General features: G+C 42.1%; 1 protein-coding gene across 1 annotated transcript in view; it reads left to right on the plus strand.

Annotated features, from left to right (window-relative positions):
* The window catches only part of LOC306935842 (general transcription factor IIF subunit 2-like), a 105387-nt gene extending 92348 nt beyond the window's left edge, over positions 1-13039 (plus strand). The window contains exons 7-8 of the mRNA XM_079519105.1: positions 2222-2365; positions 12364-13039. Of these exons, the coding sequence (XP_079375231.1) occupies positions 2222-2365; positions 12364-12531 (312 nt within the window). The 3' untranslated portion in view covers positions 12532-13039. The remainder of the gene's footprint in view (positions 1-2221; positions 2366-12363) is intronic.
* The last annotated feature ends 7410 nt before the right edge of the window (positions 13040-20449 follow it).

The following is a 20449-nucleotide window of genomic DNA, read 5'->3' on the forward strand; positions in this document are numbered from 1 at the left end:
CATGAGCTGGGCCTTCATTTTCAGGCCTGTTGAGAACTCTAGTTTTCGCCGACTGCCGGGCGCGGTTTGAGGTCAGATGTAGAGTTGCTGGCCAATATTGATACATCAGGGATCTCCATATACTGTATGGGCTTAATTGCGACATCAGGTTGTATTTACTATGACATCAGGGATCTCCGATGCCATGTGATGTTATGAGACCTGGGCACCATATATTGGGGCTTTAGAGTGTTACACTGACTGACGGACAAAAATGTACGATTTCATAGTAAACGCGACCTGCGGTCACAATAAGGCCTTATATAAACGGTTGCTTATTCACAATAGAACCAAATATTGGCATCCTGGGGGCAGAGAGCACTGAGGGGGAAGGTGCCCAACCCCCAGAAAAGGGCACCATTTTGGGGTGGACTTTTTGTGGGGGTCCCTTGTGCCATTTCACATCAGAAATATCCAACTAGGATGTTCCACAATAACTTGGCCTGTGTCATTGGACAGTAAAATAATACATTCTAATTTCCATGTAAACATAAAAATATATAATGTGTGTGTGTGTGTGTGTGTGTGTGTGTGTGTGTGTGTGTGTGTGTGTGTGTGTGTGTGTGTGTGTGTGTGTGTGTGTGTGTGTGTGTGTGTGTGTGTGTGTGTGTGTGTGTGTGTGTGTGTGTGTGTGTGTGTGTGTGTGTGTGTGTGTGTGTGGTGGGGGGTAGGCGTTTCTTTCAGTGGGGATCACTTCATGGATGGATTTAATGACTTTTGCAGTAAAAGTAAAACTTCTGACCATCCATTTCATGAAGAGGACATCTTAAAGATATGAAAAAACAATGTCACATTTTGTTGATAAATAGTAGGACCAAAATTACAAGTGAATGTCAGAAAAGTAAACTTTTTGCTATTTCCGCCTATTTAAGGCCTTATATAAAAGGCTGCTGATTCACATTAGAACCAAATATTGGCATTCTGATTGTTCTGGGATGTAGGCACACTACCTGTAGACAATTTGTGCAAGTATGATGTAAAAACAAAAGGCAGGTAAAAAATGACAGAGGATTTACTTGGAACTCTCTCTTTCAGATAGGCGTTTTTTATTGCCTATGTGGTGAGTCACTTCATGGATCAATTTTAAGACTTTTGCAGTAAAAGTAAATCTCGGGACAATCCATTTCATGAACGGGACATCCTAAAGATATGAAAAAACTATGTCCCATTTTGTTATACCTCGGGGAGGGGTATAGTCAACTTTTGGGGCTTTTGTTCCTGCACTAATAGGTGAGAGTAGGAGCACTTCATGACCATAGGTGAGAGTAGGAACACTTCATGTCATATAGGTGAGAGTAGGAACACTTCATGACCATATAGGTGAGAGTAGGAACACTTCATGACCATATAGGTGAGAGTAGGAACAGTTCATGACCATATAGGTGAGAGTAGGAACACTTCATGACCATATAGGTGATAGTAGGAACACTTCATGACCATAGGTGAGAGTAGGAACACTTCATGACCATAGGTGAGAGTAGGAACACTTCATGACCATAGGAACACTTCATGACCATAGGTGATAGTAGGAACACTTCATGACCATAGGTGATAGTAGGAACACTTCATGACCATAGGTGATAGTAGGAACACTTCATGACCATATAGGTGAGAGTAGGAACACTTCATGACCATAGGAACACTTCATGACCATAGGTGATAGTAGGAACACTTCATGACCATAGGAACACTTCATGACCATAGGTGATAGTAGGAACACTTCATGCCCATAGGTGATAGTAGGAACACTTCATGACCATAGGTGATAGTAGGAACACTTCATGACCATATAGGTGAGAGTAGGAACACTTCATGACTATAGGTGAGAGTAGGAACACTTCATGACCATATAGGTGAGAGTAGGAACACTTCATGACCATATAGGTGAGAGTAGGAACACTTCATGACCATATAGGTGAGAGTAGGAACACTTCATGACTATAGGTGAGAGTAGGAACACTTCATGACCATATAGGTGAGAGTAGGAACACTGCATGACCATACAGGTGAGAGTAGGAACACTTCATGACCATATAGGTGAGAGTAGGAACACTTCATGACCATAGGTGAGAGTAGGAACACTTCATGACCATATAGGTGAGAGTAGGAACGAAGATTGCTCGGTAGACAGAGAGAGAGCTTTGCTTTCCAAAGACTACAACTAAAAGTGAATGTGGCACAGGTGGAGCATGAGAAGAAGAGGAAGTCGGAGGGGAGGATGGTGCGGGCGGAGCGCCAGTTGGTTCTGGACATGCTGTTCTCCGCCTTCGAGAAACACCAGTACTACAACATCAAGGACCTGGTGGATGTCACCAAGCAGCCTGTGGTTAGTAGCCCTCCCCTAGTGGAGAAACACCAGTACTACAACATCAAGGACCTGGTGGATGTCACCAAGCAGCCTGTGGTGAGTAGCCCTCCCCTAGTGGAGAAACACCAGTACTACAACATCAAGGACCTGGTGGATGTCACCAAGCAGCCTGTGGTGAGTAGCCCTCCCCTAGTGGAGAAACACCAGTACTACAACATCCAGGACCTGGAAAAAAATACTTTTAGTTACTCCGCTGCGCCCTCTACCGATATTGCCCAAAGAATTGCGTCATAGGGAATATTTTTCCTCCGGTCAAAAAAAATCCCTTTCTGGCCGAAAAGTACCGTTTATACGTGTGATGGGGGGCTCAGTGTTTCCACTAAGGAAAGTAGGCTTTCTAATGACACAACCCGCCTTTGTTTTGCTGAGTAGCAAAAACGTTCTTTTTATTTACGCTAAAGACGAGAGGCTGGTCTGCATTCATGCAAGTTCCGGAAGTTGACAGTAACATAGCTCTAAATGCAACACATTAGAGCTATGGACCAGAGCTAGGGTGAATGTAATGCACAGGGCCGGATTTATCCTCCCAAGGGCCTCCGGGCTAGACAATATTTTAGGGCCCCCGTGGGCTGCGTGGTGGAAAAAAATGTGGCGTATTTTGTTTTAATTTAGCTGTAATTTTGGGGTACCCAGCCCCCCCAAAAGACAGAGACAGACAGACAGACAGACAGACAGACAGACACAGCTACCCTGGGTAATGAACAAATCTATATGACGCACTTTGGATAAAAGCACTCTATAAATGCACCATTTTAAGGCATCACTGACAGGATCTGTTTGTCTTTTTTTTCTTCTTTAAAGTAAAAACACATCATGATCACCTACCCACAATTCACCCTGGCCACCTACCCACAATGCACCATGGCCTTGCAAAGAATTCAAGGAGTCGCCCACAGCAATGACACCTGTCACCTGTTTGGCTTCAAATTAAGCCTCAGGTGTACATGCACACACTCACACACACACACACGCATATGCTCACACGCACACACACACGCACACACGCGCATGCGCACACACACACACACACACACACACACACACACACACACACGCTCATACGCTCACACACATGCACACACATACACGTACACACACGCACTCATACACACACTCGCACACAGCACAGATGGATCAATAGTGTGGTGGATCGATGCCAGGCTGGGCCTGGCCGGCAGAGAATAGGGGTGTGTGTGTGTTTGCCTGCCTGCGTGCGTGTATGTGGGCCTATGTGTGTCCGCGTGGTGTGCGTGCGTGTGTGTGTGGACACGTGCGTGTGTACTGTACATGTGTGTGTGTGCGTGTGTGTGCATGCGTGCATGTGTGTGGACCTCTGTGTGTCCGTGTGGTGTGTGTGCGTGTGTGTGTGTGTGTGTGTGCGTACATGTGTGTGGGCCGGTGTGTGTGTGTGCGTGCGTAGATGTGTGTGGGCCTGTGTGTGTGCGTACGTGTGTGTATGCGTGTGTACATGTGTGTGTGGGCCTGTGTGTGTGTGTGTACGTGCGCGTGTGCGTGTGTGTGTGTGTGTGTGTGCGTGCGTGTGTGTGTGTACGACGTGCGTGTGTGTGCGTGCGTGTGTGTGTGGGCCTGAGGAGACCTTGCAGGTCTCTGTGCTTCAACATGTGTTTGGCTCTGATTGCATAAGCGATGGACCGAGTAGGAGTTAAGCTGTGTATCAACTAGGCACCCCATTCGACTGTTATCAGTGCATATAATAGGCGTTATCAACCGTTATTAGGACCATACAATGGGCCCAGTATGGACATTTTCCACATACTCACGGTTTCAGTATGTCATTATCAGCTATTGTGACGGGTGATAAGGGTATTTTCATTATAGAATGCCCATACTGTTGTTTGAACAATGTCACCAGCCGAGTCAGTATGTTGTTATCATGTATTGTATCCGTTGATAATGCTATTAGGACCATACAATGGGCCCAGTATGGACATTTTCCACATACTCACGGTTTCAGTATGTCATTATCAGCTATTGTGACGGGTGATAAGGGTATTTTCATTATAGAATGCCCATACTGTTGTTTGAACAATGTCACCAGCCGAGTCAGTATGTTGTTATCATGTATTGTATCCGTTGATAATGATATTAGGACCATACAATGGGCCCAGTATGGACATTTTCCACATACTCACGGTTTCAGTATGTCATTATCAGCTATTGTGACCGGTGATAAGGGTATTTTCATTATAGAATGCCCATACTGTTGTTTGAACAATGTCACCAGCCGAGTCAGTATGTTGTTATCATGTATTGTATCCGTTGATAATGATATTAGGACCATACAATGGGCCCAGTATGGACATTTTCCACATACTCACGATTTCAGTATGTCATTATCAGCTATTGTGACCGGTGATAAGGGTATTTTCATTATAGAATGCCCATACTGTTGTTTGAACAATGTCACCAGCCGAGTCAGTATGTTGTTATCATGTATTGTATCCGTTGATAATGATATTAGGACCATACAATGGGCCCAGTATGGACATTTTCCACATACTCACTGTTTCAGTATGTCATTATCAGCTATTGTGACGGGTGATAAGGGTATTTTCATTATAGAATGCCCATACTGTTGTTTGAACAATGTCACCAGCCGAGTCAGTATGTTGTTATCATGTATTGTATCCGTTGATAATGATATTAGGACCATACAATGGGCCCAGTATGGACATTTTCCACATACTCACGATTTCAGTATGTCATTATCAGCTATTGTGACCGGTGATAAGGGTATTTTCATTATAGAATGCCCATACTGTTGTTTGAACAATGTCACCAGCCGAGTCAGTATGTTGTTATCATGTATTGTATCCGTTGATAATGATATTTTCAATGTTATAGAATGCCCTCTCATCAATCCAATCGCTTTGATCTGCTTTGATCAGATGTCACGTGACTGGCCAATCTTTTTCGCAGCAAAAATAAGCACCAGGCTGCCCATAACTTTTATTCTCAGTGGAATTATGCACTATTTTACGAAAGTGTCTGCATGCAATGTGTTTTGACATCATTTTGAGCTAGCTGACACTAGTCTTTGTTGATCTTCAAAATTGCGTTTGCACTTTCTTCCTTTTTGGTACATGTACATAAACGTTCGGATTTCAAATGTAAAGTGCTTACCACTTGGCCAAAGATGTTATAAATACGTACGGCCTCTCAAAAGTACGCGTATATTACACATTGTTCAATAAAATGCATTTGAATCGGATCTGTGGCCATTTTCCCCGTAGCTTTCAACTACGCGACCCCATCGGTTGGGAGGTGTATTGCACTCTGGTACATTATAACTGTATGAGAAAATTGATACAACGCTTTTTATTTAACAATACGGTACTTCTGGTGGGCTGCACATAATAGTAACATCCGCGGCCATTGGGTAAGCACTTTATATTTTAAATCTGAACGTTTTATATATGTAGTCTACCAACGTACCAAAAAGGGAGAAATTGCAACTTATTTTTAATGACCATATTGTTAGCCAAGGCTAGGCAACCGCCTACTGTATCCGGTCATTTCCACGCGTAGATACATAGGCACACACTGGCCGTTTCCGTATCCGGTCTAGGGCTGAATTGCAGTGCAAAGCGAATTGATATCTACTCTCTAGTCTAGCCAGGCTGTAGTGTTGACAGGCACATTTGTCATATTAATTCCGGGTGGCTGGCTACGTGAGACTAATTGGAGCCCTTAGGGATTTTTGTGTTTGTGTATAATCTTGCAAAATATTTGCAAACTGTTAAAAAAAAAAAGGGGAAAAAAACTATTCAATCAATCAACATATTATTCACCCCGGAAATTATTCTATGCAAAGAAAATCAAAGCATTGATTATTGTTTGTGGGTTTGTTTGAGCCATTATTTTTTCCTCAGATCCATCCACACAGTGTATTTTCTTTTTAATCACCTTTACAATGTGTCTATAGTGATTGATTGATTGCAATATGTATTAACAGTTTGCAGAAATACAGTACATTTCAAGCACAAACTCAATACAAAGACTGTTAACTGTGAGTGGACGACCCAATAAAGCATTACACTTGTTTACAAGAGGGTCCACCTTGTTCAATTCATCAAAACCTTTAGAGACTTACAAATAGACACTTCTATATATCCAAAGAACAGAACAGGAATTCATCATAAAGGAGGTAAAAAGGGAAAAGAAACATATACAGTGAGGGGAAAAGGGGTGGGTGGTGGGGGGATTCAGATTTTACGGGGGGCCAGTTTCGAATTGCAGCCGTCGTGCCCTTTGAGAACGGTTTTGAAGGAGTCAAGGGATTTGCATGTCTTAATGACTGTTGGTAGGGCGTTCCACATTTTGGTGGCATAGGAGTGTGTGTGTGTGTAATTTCTAATCTAATTATTTGATTTACAGTCAGTACAAGAAACACAGGGAGACCATCAGCAAAATTGGGGACTCAGTCATACATTACAGACCATGTAGTATACACCCTAAACATTTGGTTATCGTGTCACCCCTGATGCTTTTCAATTTGGAGTTGTAAAAAGATAACCTTATCTCAAACCCACATGGTTAGCAAACCTATAGCCTATATAATATATTGAACAGTTTCTTTGTAACATGCATCTACCGTCTAAACCATCTTCATCTACAAGGTGCACCACTGTATCCCTGATGCATGCTATGCCTATGTAGTGGTGTGTGTGCCAATTGACAAAGTAGACTAGAGTCAAACAGATGTCAGTCACCAGTGTTTTCATCTGGTCATAACAAGCGGTCCATGTTTATGACAAACTGCATTGCTTTTATTTTGAAGCTTGTTTATTCACATACAAACAATCTGTGTGATTGACAACCCATTTGTCAGATCATGATACTGACCAATGATGATAGACGCCTGAGGGCGAGGTCACGTGCACGCCTGGGGGACGCTTTGGCATGGGTCAACATATGGAATGAATTCTGTACTGGTCATATATGGAGCATGCCTTGAATGTACAGGGTTTGATGAGGTCAGATCAACATATGGATTGTCAGAACAGGTCAGCTCCGTATATGGGGATCTAAGGGTGGCAGCGGGGGCAGTGTCTTGAGTGTACAGGGTTTGATGAGGTCAGATCAACATATGGAATGTCAGAACAGGTCAGCTCCGTATATGGGGATCTAAGGGTGGCAGCGGGGGCAGTGTCTTGAGTGTACAGGGTTTGATGAGGGCCCAGGTAGGGCCGGGCCTGTTGAGAACTCAGTTTTCCCCGGCTGTCGGGCGCGGCTGCACTAATAACTTTGGGGCAGGCACGTCTAGAGTTTAAATGGACAGGCATCAGTCAAAAGGGAGACATTGGGCCTGGGCTGTGGCTCAGCGGTCCAGGCACCTTGGCTGGTAATCCAGTCTGGCAGTGTGCCACGGGTTCGACTCCCGATCCCGACGGCCTTTACTGCATGTCAACCCCCCATCTCTCTCCCCATTTCCTGTCAGCCTACTGTCTGTCCCTCCATAAAAAATAAAGGCGAAAGCCACACAAAAAAAAACATTAAAAAAAAAGGGAGACATTGAAGAGGAAGGATGGATGGGAAAGGATCAACATATTGAATGTCATAACGGGTCAGCTCCATATATGGTAATCTAAGGACCTTACATATAGCTAAGGTATAAGGTCACAATCTAAGGTCATGTCTGGGGGTGACAGACTAACTAACGGGAATTGGGTTAGGGTTAGCTTCTTCCAAAAAGTTCTCTTTCAAGGTCCTGTTAGCAGTATACCCCCTATGTATGTCGCTCAAACTGGCAACCTCAGGAAAAAAGTGTCGTACAGGAATGAGACACATATCCACGTGTTCGTCTGTGTGAGCTCTACAACATATCCGAAGATGGGCCTCTGACGTCACTTCCCCTTGGTTTTATAGCCCCTAGAAGGCTAAACGTCAACTTTGTGTGGGCCCCTAATGACCAAGGGTTTTTGACTTAGAGGCTTTATAGAGGTTAGAAAAAGAACAAAACATTTTTTTTCAACGGGACCAATTCCATTAAATCCAGGGTGAAAAGGTGAATCAGACTAAGTGGGTTTTGAAAAAGAAATACATTATTTGTGTTTGTGGGGTCCAAAAAACGTGTCTAAAAAAAGATGTAAAATATTTAGAAGTGTCGTAGAGACTTGAAACCAATTCCATTGGATTCCCCGTGCTTCAGACATGGATAAAGACCCTTTGTTTTAGAAGAATTGGTTATTCCCTGTCAATCATAGCCTTAGAGGGCCTCGACGCCGTACAAGGGTCACGTGCGTGACCTTTGATAGTTAGAAGTGTCGTAGAGACTCAGGACCAAGTTCATTGGATTCAGCTGGATGAGAAGAAGAAGAAAATGTCCTGCTCAAAACAAACGGACACATTTTGGATTTGTAATTGATTGTAACGCGTTGGAGGCCACTAAAAATCCAATTTTTTAAGGATTCCTCTACAGGTACCTCTATAGACTAACTTTTTGACGCTGATTCCGAATATTGCAATGTCGAGACTCTCCGACCCCAGGAAAGTGGTCAAAAAGTGATGCAAAGTTTGTAAAACGGTCACAAATGTACCCAAAAACAACACATTTCCATTTTTTTTTTAAACTCAATGGGTATGTATCCCCACTTACTTTTTCGCCCCGATTCCAACGGTGGTGGTCTCATCTCTCTATGATGTCAGGAAATGGGTGTAAACGCCTCCTATTGGTCCCTTGCCCTCGAAACACGTCTGGAAAAAAGTGAGTGATTTTCGGACTCAGCACAGCATTAAATTCCATCTAACCCTAGAACCTAACAGTATGGGCATTCTATAATGAAAATACCCTTATCACCGGTCACAATAGCTGATAATGACATACTGAAATCGTGAGTATGTGGAAAATGTCCATACTGGGCCCATTGTATGGTCCTAATATCATTATCAACGGATACAATACATGATAACAACATACTGACTCGGCTGGTGACATTGTTCAAACAACAGTATGGGCATTCTATAATGAAAATACCCTTATCACCGGTCACAATAGCTGATAATGACATACTGAAATCGTGAGTATGTGGAAAATGTCCATACTGGGCCCATTGTATGGTCCTAATATCATTATCAACGGATACAATACATGATAACAACATACTGACTCGGCTGGTGACATTGTTCAAACAACAGTATGGGCATTCTATAATGAAAATACCCTTATCACCCGTCACAATAGCTGATAATGACATACTGAAACTGTGAGTATGTGGAAAATGTCCATACTGGGCCCATTGTATGGTCCTAATATCATTATCAACGGATACAATACATGATAACAACATACTGACTCGGCTGGTGACATTGTTCAAACAACAGTATGGGCATTCTATAATGAAAATACCCTTATCACCAGTCACAATAGCTGATAATGACATACTGAAACCGTGAGTATGTGGAAAATGTCCATACTGGGCCCATTGTATGGTCCTAATATCATTATCAACGGATACAATACATGATAACAACATACTGACTCGGCTGGTGACATTGTTCAAACAACAGTATGGGCATTCTATAATGAAAATACCCTTATCACCCGTCACAATAGCTGATAATGACATACTGAAATCGTGAGTATGTGGAAAATGTCCATACTGGGCCCATTGTATGGTCCTAATATCATTATCAACGGATACAATACATGATAACAACATACTGACTCGGCTGGTGACATTGTTCAAACAACAGTATGGGCATTCTATAATGAAAATACCCTTATCACCCGTCACAATAGCTGATAATGACATACTGAAACCGTGAGTATGTGGAAAATGTCCATACTGGGCCCATTGTATGGTCCTAATATCATTATCAACGGATACAATACATGATAACAACATACTGACTCGGCTGGTGACATTGTTCAAACAACAGTATGGGCATTCTATAATGAAAATACCCTTATCACCGGTCACAATAGCTGATAATGACATACTGAAATCGTGAGTATGTGGAAAATGTCCATACTGGGCCCATTGTATGGTCCTAATATCATTATCAACGGATACAATACATGATAACAACATACTGACTCGGCTGGTGACATTGTTCAAACAACAGTATGGGCATTCTATAATGAAAATACCCTTATCACCCGTCACAATAGCTGATAATGACATACTGAAATCGTGAGTATGTGGAAAATGTCCATACTGGGCCCATTGTATGGTCCTAATATCATTATCAACGGATACAATACATGATAACAACATACTGACTCGGCTGGTGACATTGTTCAAACAACAGTATGGGCATTCTATAATGAAAATACCCTTATCACCAGTCACAATAGCTGATAATGACATACTGAAACCGTGAGTATGTGGAAAATGTCCATACTGGGCCCATTGTATGGTCCTAATATCATTATCAACGGATACAATACATGATAACAACATACTGACTTGGCTGGTGACATTGTTCAAACAACAGTATGGGCATTCTATAATGAAAATACCCTTATCACCATTCACAATAGCTGATAATGACATACTGAAACCGTGAGTATGTGGAAAATGTCCATACTGGGCCCATTGTATGGTCCTAATAACGGTTGATAACGCCTATTATATGCACTGATAACAGTCGAATGGGGTGCACTAGGGCTGGGACTCGATTAAAATGTGTAATCTAATTAATTAGAAGCTTTGTAATTAATTAATCTTGATTAATCACATTTTAATCGTATATCAATATTCAACCCGAGAACAGTGAGAAACCTTTTTTTTCAAATGTTTTTTGGTATCCCAGTGAATCAATGAATAGTGACTACGGGATATCACTCATTTTCAACATTTTACTGTCGTTAATATACCTTAGAGCTGTTGTGTGGAATTAATAAAAAAGTCCCCCCATTCTGTGTTGCCAATCAGTAACAGTAATAAGTACATCTCAGTGACATCACAAAGCTGTACTTCATAATGTTACTGTTTTTTGTCAGACCTCCAGTTCTAGGCAGCACAAAATGCCTTTTTATTATTTCCAGTTTTCCACACAACTCCATAGAAAAATGTTGAAAATGAGTGGTATTCCCCTTTAAACAATATAACTTTTTTTTCCAACAGATAAACAAGTGCAGCAAGTGCCTATATAAAGTGTATATGAATACTCAAATGTGCTTTACATGGTGGGGCATGAGAAAACAAATAAAAACTACTTTATTAGGAGGGAAACACTTAGACAAAGGAATACAATAAAAAACGGTGGAATGAACTAGCTGGGGGGTGCATTTCACATGGGGTTGGGGCAGACCATTGTCTGACCACGGACTTTCACACTTGCTGCTTGGTCTGCACTTGGACTCTGTCTCGACCCCCTCCCACACTCTCGGACTTGGTCTGCACTTGGACTAGGTCTCGACCCCCTCCCACACTCCCAGACTTGGTCTTGACTTGGACTCGCTTTAGGTGGACTCGACTACAACACTAATAAATGCATAGTTTCATTATATAGATAGCTTATCTTAGCTTATGTATGATTGATGATGACTATTATTTGTATGTGACGTATTACCATAAATGTTGTTCTTTCTCACTGTAAGGCGCTCTGGATTAAGAGCATCTATAGCCTTGGAAACCCAGACGTTTTTATTTCCAGGGAGGAAAAAAAAGTCTGGGTCCGAGTCCACTTCCATTCGGCATCGAGTAGCGCAAACGTCGATCACTCTCTGCTGATTTCTGATCGTCTGTCACCTTTGTTAAATTGACGCACACAAGCACACCCGTACACACACACACACACTCCTCTCTCTCTCTCTGTCGCTCTAATTAATTAGTCTCATGTCGCGCAGCTGCGTCTAGATTCTCCCGGCGGATCCTGCCGGGAGCTGCCTATGCCATAGAAAGCATAGGTGGACCCCAAGCTAAGAGCGTCTGATAAATGCCTACACTGTAAATTGTAAATGCGCGCACGTGTTCTCGTCCCTCCAGATGTACCTGAAGGAGATCATGAGGGAGATCGGCGTCTACAACACCAAGGGGGCGCACAAGAGCACCTGGGAGCTGAGGCCGGAGTACAGCCACTACGCGCAGGCCGCTGAGGAAGAGGAGGAGGAGGAGGAGGGCGGGAGGACGAAGAAGAAGAAGAGCTCCGCCTAGACCGCCTGGAGAAGACCCTGCTGGCCTGGCCTGGCTTGGCTTGGCTGCTACACCCTCCTCTGGGCAATCCTGGCTGGGCTGGCTGCTTCCACCTCCACCCTCTGCTGACCCCTGCTGGCCGGATGCGGGAGCACGCGGTTGGTTGACCATCGTCGGCGAGGGTGAACTCATGCTGGCCTCTGAGCGGTGAGACTGTTGTTCAATTTGAGAACTTTATCATTTTAGTGTTTGGTTATTATTTTGTTGTTGTTGAAATGCTGCCCCCGTGTTGTCTAATTTTGGCTCTTTTCGACTGAGAAGGTAATAGCTTTGGAAGGAAGGAAGGAAGGAAGGAAGGAAGGAAAGAAAAAGAAAGATGGTGGAGTCTTTGTGGTGGTATTGGTGAAGTGGTATACCCTACCTCACTATTAGTGGCTACATGCTAAGTGACCCAGCCACATTGTTGTTTAAGTTTAGTTTTTGAGGGGGACTGTATGAGTAAATGATCATTAAAATAACCACCGCCACCCTCTGTGTTCTATGGTTGTTGTTTGTTTGGAGGTCAAAGCTGTGCTGCCTGGTGAAGGTCCTTTAGGTCAGCGGTGCTCAAGGTACGGTCCTGGGACCCCCAAGGGGTTCTGGGGGTCCCCAGCCAGCCAGCAGTGTTGATTTCGGCGACTAAAACTATGACGAATGTCGTAGTTGACTGACTATTTTTCACTGATGAAAACTACATAAAAACTAAGCAATGACTAAAACTGAGACTAAATATATTGACTATTAACAACAGATCTGTACAAAATAGACTCAAATGTTATGGAGGGACTGGCAGGGAAGAGATCAAAGTCATTGTATGCTTGGTTGCATGCTGAAAATGGCAGATCTACAAGCTCACAATATGTCACGGCCCGACGCGTTGTGAGCTTGTATATCGGCTATTTTCAGCACGGAACTACCGGTAAGTGTAAAATCAGGCATTATGACGCCATCATCATCCCATAGATGTTTCAAAGAGGACAAAGCCAACAGTTGACAAATCATGAAAAAAAAATTGATAAATTGGGCAGAACAAATAATCAGAAAGCAGAAAGAAAGGACAGTGTACAACAGTGTACACAGTTTTTCTTCTTTCTAATTATTTGCTCGGCCCAAAAAAATGTGTTTATTGTCATGATTTGTCAACTGGGCTGTTGGCTCGGTCCTGAGGCTTTAAACCCATTTAGGCCTGACGTCGAAATTAAAAAAACGTTCGCTCTGAAAGAATATATATTCAAAGATTTGTGTCGCATTTTTACGATTTTTCAAAAATAGCAGACCTACAAGCTCTTAGCGCGCCACTCGGTGGTGCGCTAAGAGCTTGTAGATCTGTAGATATGTTTTTTATTTTATATTTGTTATGGAGGGACAGACAGTAGACTGACAGGAAATGGGGAGAGAGAATTACTTTGTAATTATTTGTTTGGTCCAAAATATTGTGTTTGTTGTCATGATTTGTCACGACTCGAGTTGGCTTCGTACGATGCTTAAAAGGTCTTTAAATAAATACTTTTTTGAAATGTCTATGGGAAAAATGCATTGGGATTAATTTCCTGGGCCTGGCGTCGTCATGAAAGGGGGCGGGACTGCGTACATCTACGTACATCTTGGCTACTGATGTGGACATAGATTAGCCTATAGACTATTTCAGTAGGCTATTATAGTTGATTGTTTATTAATGTTGTTGGGTTTTTAAAAGTCTAATATAAATATAAATCAATAGGATTACATTTTGTAGCCAGAATGGTAATTGATGCATTTACAGTACAGTCAACACATATCGCCTTTATCCAATGTGCTTTACATAGATTGTGAATCACATTCACCCATTCACACACACCTTTACATAGATGGTGCATTACATTCACCCATTCACACACACATTCACACACCTTTACATAGATTGTGAATCACATTCACCCATTCACACATTCACACACCTTTACATAGATTGTGCATTACATTCACCCATTCACACATTCACACACCTTTACATAGATTGTGCATTACATTCACCCATTCACACACACCTTTACATAGATTGTGAATCACATTCACACATTCACACACCTTTACATAGATTGTGAATCACATTCACCCATTCACACATTCACACACCTTTACATAGATTGTGAATCACATTCACCCATTCACACATTCACACACCTTTACATAGATTGTGCATTACATTCACCCATTCACACACACCTTTACATAGATTGTGAATCACATTCACCCATTCACACATTCACACACCTTTACATAGATTGTGCATTACATTCACCCATTCACACACACCTTTACATAGATTGTGAATCACATTCACCCATTCACACATTCACACACCTTTACATAGATTGTGAATCACATTCACCCATTCACACATTCACACACCTTTACATAGATTGTGAATCACATTCACCCATTCACACATTCACACACCTTTACATAGATTGTGCATTACATTCACCCATTCACACACACCTTTACATAGATTGTGAATCACATTCACCCATTCACACATTCACACACCTTTACATAGATTGTGCATTACATTCACCCATTCACACACACCTTTACATAGATTGTGAATCACATTCACCCATTCACACACCTTTACATAGATTGTGCATTACATTCACCCATTCACACACACCTTTACATAGATTGTGAATCACATTCACCCATTCACACACACCTTTACATAGATTGTGAATCACATTCGCCCATTTACACACACATTCACACACCTTTACATAGATTGTGAATCACATTCACCCATTCACACACACATTCATACACCTTTACATAGATTGTGAATCACATTCACCCATTCACACACACATTCATACACCTTTACATAGATTGTGAATCACATTCACCCATTCACACACCTTTACATAGATTGTGCATCACATTCACCCATTCACACACATTCACACACCTTTACATAGATTGTGCATCACATTCACCCATTCACACACATTCACACACCTTTACATAGATTGTGAATCACATTCACCCATTCACACACCTTTACATAGATTGTGCATTACATTCACCCATTCACACACACATTCATACACCTTTACCTATATTGTGCATTACATTCACCCATTCACACACACATTCACACACCTTTACATAGATTGTGAATCACATTCACACATTCACACACACATTCACACACCTTTACATAGATTGTGCATTACATTCACCCATTCACACACACATTCACACACCTTTACATAGATTGTGCATTCACACATTCACACACCTTTACATAGATTGTGCATTACATTCACCCATTCACACACATTCACACACCTTTACATAGATTGTGCATTACATTCACCCATTCACACATTCACACACCTTTACATAGATTGTGCATTACATTCACACATTCACACACACATTCACACACCTTTACATAGATTGTGTATTACATTCACCTATTCACACACCTTTACATAGATTGTGCATTACATTCACCCATTCACACACCTTTACATATATTGTGCATTACATTCACCCATTCACACACACATTCACACACCTTTACATAGATTGTGCATTACATTCACCCATTCACACACCTTTACATAGATTGTGCATTACATTCACCCATTCACACATTCACACACCTTTACATAGATTGTGCATTACATTCACCCATTCACACACACATTCATACACCTTTACCTATATTGTGCATTACATTCACCCATTCACACACACATTCACACACCTTTACATAGATTGTGAATCACATTCACCCATTCACACACACATTCACACACCTTTACATAGATTGTGCATTACATTCACCCATTCACACACACATTCACACACCTTTACATAGATTGTGCATTACATTCACCCATTCACACACACATTCACACACCTTTACATATATTGTGCATTACATTTACCCATTCACACATTCACACACCTTTACATATATTGTGCATTACATTCACACATTCACACACCTTCACATAGATTGTGCATTACATTCACCCATTCACCCACACATTCACACACCTTTACATAAATTGTGCATTACATTCACCCATTCACACATTCACACACCTTTACATATATTGTGCATTACATTCACCCATTCACACACACATTCATACACCTTTACATAGATTGTGCATTACATTCAACCATTCACACACACATTCACACACCTTTACATAGATTGTGCATTACATTCACCCATTCACACACACATTCACACACCTTTACATAGATTGTGCATTCACCCATTCACACACCTTTACATAGATTGTGCATTCACCCATTCACACACCTTTACATAGATTGTGCATTCACCCATTCACACACCTTTACATAGATTGTGCATTACATTCACCCATTCACACACACATTCACACACCTTTACATAGATTGTGCATTACATTCACCCATTCACACACACACACACACACACACACACACACACACACACACATTCACACACCTTTACATAGATTGTGCATTACATTCACCCATTCATTCATACACTGATGGCGGCGGAAACCATGCAAGGCACCAACCTGCACATCAGGAGCAATTAGGGGTTCAGAGTCTTGCTCAAGGACACTTCCACACTAACTCTGGGGGAGCCCACAGGGTTCGAACTGGGAACCTTGCGGTCACTCTACCCCTCTTATGTTGTTATGCTCATTTTGAAAACAGAATTATTTAAGGCCTAATTTAACCTATTACTATAAAACGTGCGGATGTCATAAACAATAAGTTGAAGGAAGGGCACATTTAGCAGGTTCAAATCATGCATAACGGTAATTGACATTATTTCATACAATTTTCCAAAGCATTATTTTAATTACTTTTTTTTATATAACAATTGCCAATTTCAAACTGCAAAACATATACAATAGGCTATATAGATCTACAGTATATCGAAATGCATAACCCCAAAGCTCACCTGAAAAACACAGAAAGTGTGTCCCTTATTTTAACCCATTCTGGACCCCTTTTGGTGTTTTAACTAAGCATTATGTTATACTTTAGCTATTGAAAAATAGCAGATCTACAAGCTCATAGCGCGGCACCGAGTGCCGCGCTATGAGCTTGTAGGTCTGCTATTTTTGAAAAATCTTGAAAATGTGCCTCATATCTTTGAATATATATTATTATAGAGTGAACATTTTAACTCAAATCTTTGCTTCTGGGGAGGTCCCTGGAACAACAGATTTTCAACTGCTATAGCCGTTGAAAGATAGCAGATCTACAAGCTTGTAGATCTGCTATTTTTGAAACATCGTAAAAGTGGCGCAAATCTTTGAATATATATTCTTTCAGAGCGAACGTTTTTTAACTCAAATCTTTGCTTCTGGGAGGGGGGTCCCCTGGAACTACATATTTTCTGAGGGGAGTCCGCAGCCAAATAGAGCCGGGTATGCGCATGCATAAAGTGAATGTCAAATCGAGTGGCAAAGTGAGTTCAACATTGTTTAATGTCGTTTAATACAATCAGACAGGACTTTTCTGTTTGGATGTATGGGTTGTCAAGGCCAAAAAGTAGTTTTATGCCACTCAGTACAGGCGTTCCTGCAGTATTTCCGTGTTTGATGATGATGTCACGCGCATACCCTCTATATATACAGATAATTCTGGGGATCCTTGACGTGAAAAAGGTTGAGCACCACTGACACAGAAACAGAGGTTTTTCAAAAAAGTTTTATGATTTAGAAACCTTTGTTTTTTTTCCAGAATCGGCCTCAGATCTAAATGGGTTAAACTCCATCCCGTGCCGCGGTTCAACCGGAGTAGCCTATAGCTCTATGTCCGCCACACACACCTGGCAATCAATCAAGTGGTCGCCACACAGTAGGACATCTATAGGGTAACACTGCCACCTGCTGGACATCTGTTGTCATTGTCTGTTCTCAAGTCCACATGCTGTACACAATCAACTTGCTGCCAATATATTGTTCAATGGAACGCTGTGCGCCAGTATATAAAGTCCTTCCTGTTGTGCACCAGTACATGAAGTCCTGCCTGAGCAATGGGATGCTGTGGTGTGCACCGGTATATAAAGTCCTCCCTGTTATTCTTTTAGTTTGTCCCACTATCTCACAGGGACGGTTCCAACTCTTTCATTAACAATCTTCCCCCCCGAAACAAATGCAGTGGTGGACAGTAACTAAGTACATTTACTGTACTTGTACAAGTACTGTACATTAGGAACATTTTGATTTAAAATTTTGATTTTGATAAACAATTTAAATGATTGAAAAAAAAAAGAGCATGAAAAAAAGGTAGTTAAAACAGCAGATCAAGCTTGCGACACCGGCAAAAAAATTGCACGTTTGCAGCTTGTAGATCTGCTATTTTCACTTGTTTTGGTATTTATTTGTATAACATTGTGTTGCAGATTAAACATGTTCATAGATTTCATGGTTTCATATAATAGTAGGGATGCACTTCATAATCGGTAGCATAATCGTAATCGGTCATATCGGCCATAAAAATGCCATATCGGTATCGGAACGGTCTCAGAATAATCCAGATTTCTTTAATCGTTTTTCACCAGCAAAAATTAAAAATGTAAAAATGCATCAATGAGTTCAGTATAAATCAAAAGTGTCTAGTACGTCTAGTCTTAAACAAAAGCCAAATCAAATATGATGTAAAATCTTAAGTTAAAATAAACTTTACATTTTTCTACATTTAATTTGTGTATACCCATGTTATTTTAGTAGTATAGGCTATGTATTGATTGATTGAATACTTTATTAACAAGCTTTGGGCCAATAAGCCCCTATAGGGCCTAGGCTTGTTTCCATTGTGGTCCTCTGTATAATATCGGAATCGGTCAGAATCGGTTTTGGCAGATATGACCCTGCAAATAATCAGAGATCAGATATTGGTCATAATTTAATAATTGTGCATCCCCTACTTCATAGACTTGTTTGACAGCACTGTCATCACTGACTCTCCGAAAATTGCCAATCTACAGTGCGAGGCGTTGCAGATCAGCTATTCTCGGTTAACGTTACCCATCACGCAAATATTTGGCGGACCCCCCTGCAGTATCTGTGAGCAAGAACCCCCGTGTCCCCTAGGGTAGGTACCCTCACATGTTCTCCCCGTGTCCCCTAGGGTAGGTACCCTCACATGTTCTCCCCGTGTCCCCTAGGGTAGGTACCCTCACATGTTCTCCCCGTGTCCCCTAGGGTAGGTACCCTCACATGTTCTCCCCGTGTCCCCTAGGGTAGGTACCCTCACATGTTCTCCCCGTGTCCCCTAGGGTAGGTACCCTCACATGTTCTCCCCGTGTCCCCTAGGGTAAATACCCTCACATGTTCTCCCCGTGTCCCCTAGGGTAGGTACCCTCACATGTTCTCCCCGTGTCCCCTAGGGTAGGTAGCCTCACATGTTCTCCCCGTGTCCCCTAGGGTAGGTACCCTCACATGTTCTCCCCGTGTCCCCTAGGGTAGGTACCCTCACATGTTCTCCCCGTGTCCCCTAGGGTAGGTACCCTCACATGTTCTCCTCGTGTCCCCTAGGGTAGGTACCCTCACATGTTCTCCCCGTGTCCCCCCAGTGTCCCCTAGGGTAGGTACCATCACATGTTCTCCCCGTGTCCCCTAGGGTAGGTACCCTCACATGTTCTCCCCGTGTCCCCTAGGGTAGGTACCCTCACATGTTCTCCCCGTGTCCCCTAGGGTAGGTACCCTCACAAAAAAAACATGCAGTAATCCTGGTCTCTATATACTACCTCCCCCTGGCCAGCCAGGGCGCCTGATGGAGGGGAAAGGAACTGGTCGGAAAAACGTGTTCCTTCCACGCGCTACGTCCAACGGGGGAAACTCCCCCCTGTCAGGTGAAAAGAAGCAGCTTGGACTCCTCATGCATAGAAGGA

This window comes from Electrona antarctica (assembly GCF_951216825.1).
Source record: "Electrona antarctica genome assembly, chromosome: 13".
NCBI lineage: Eukaryota > Metazoa > Chordata > Actinopteri > Myctophiformes > Myctophidae > Electrona > Electrona antarctica.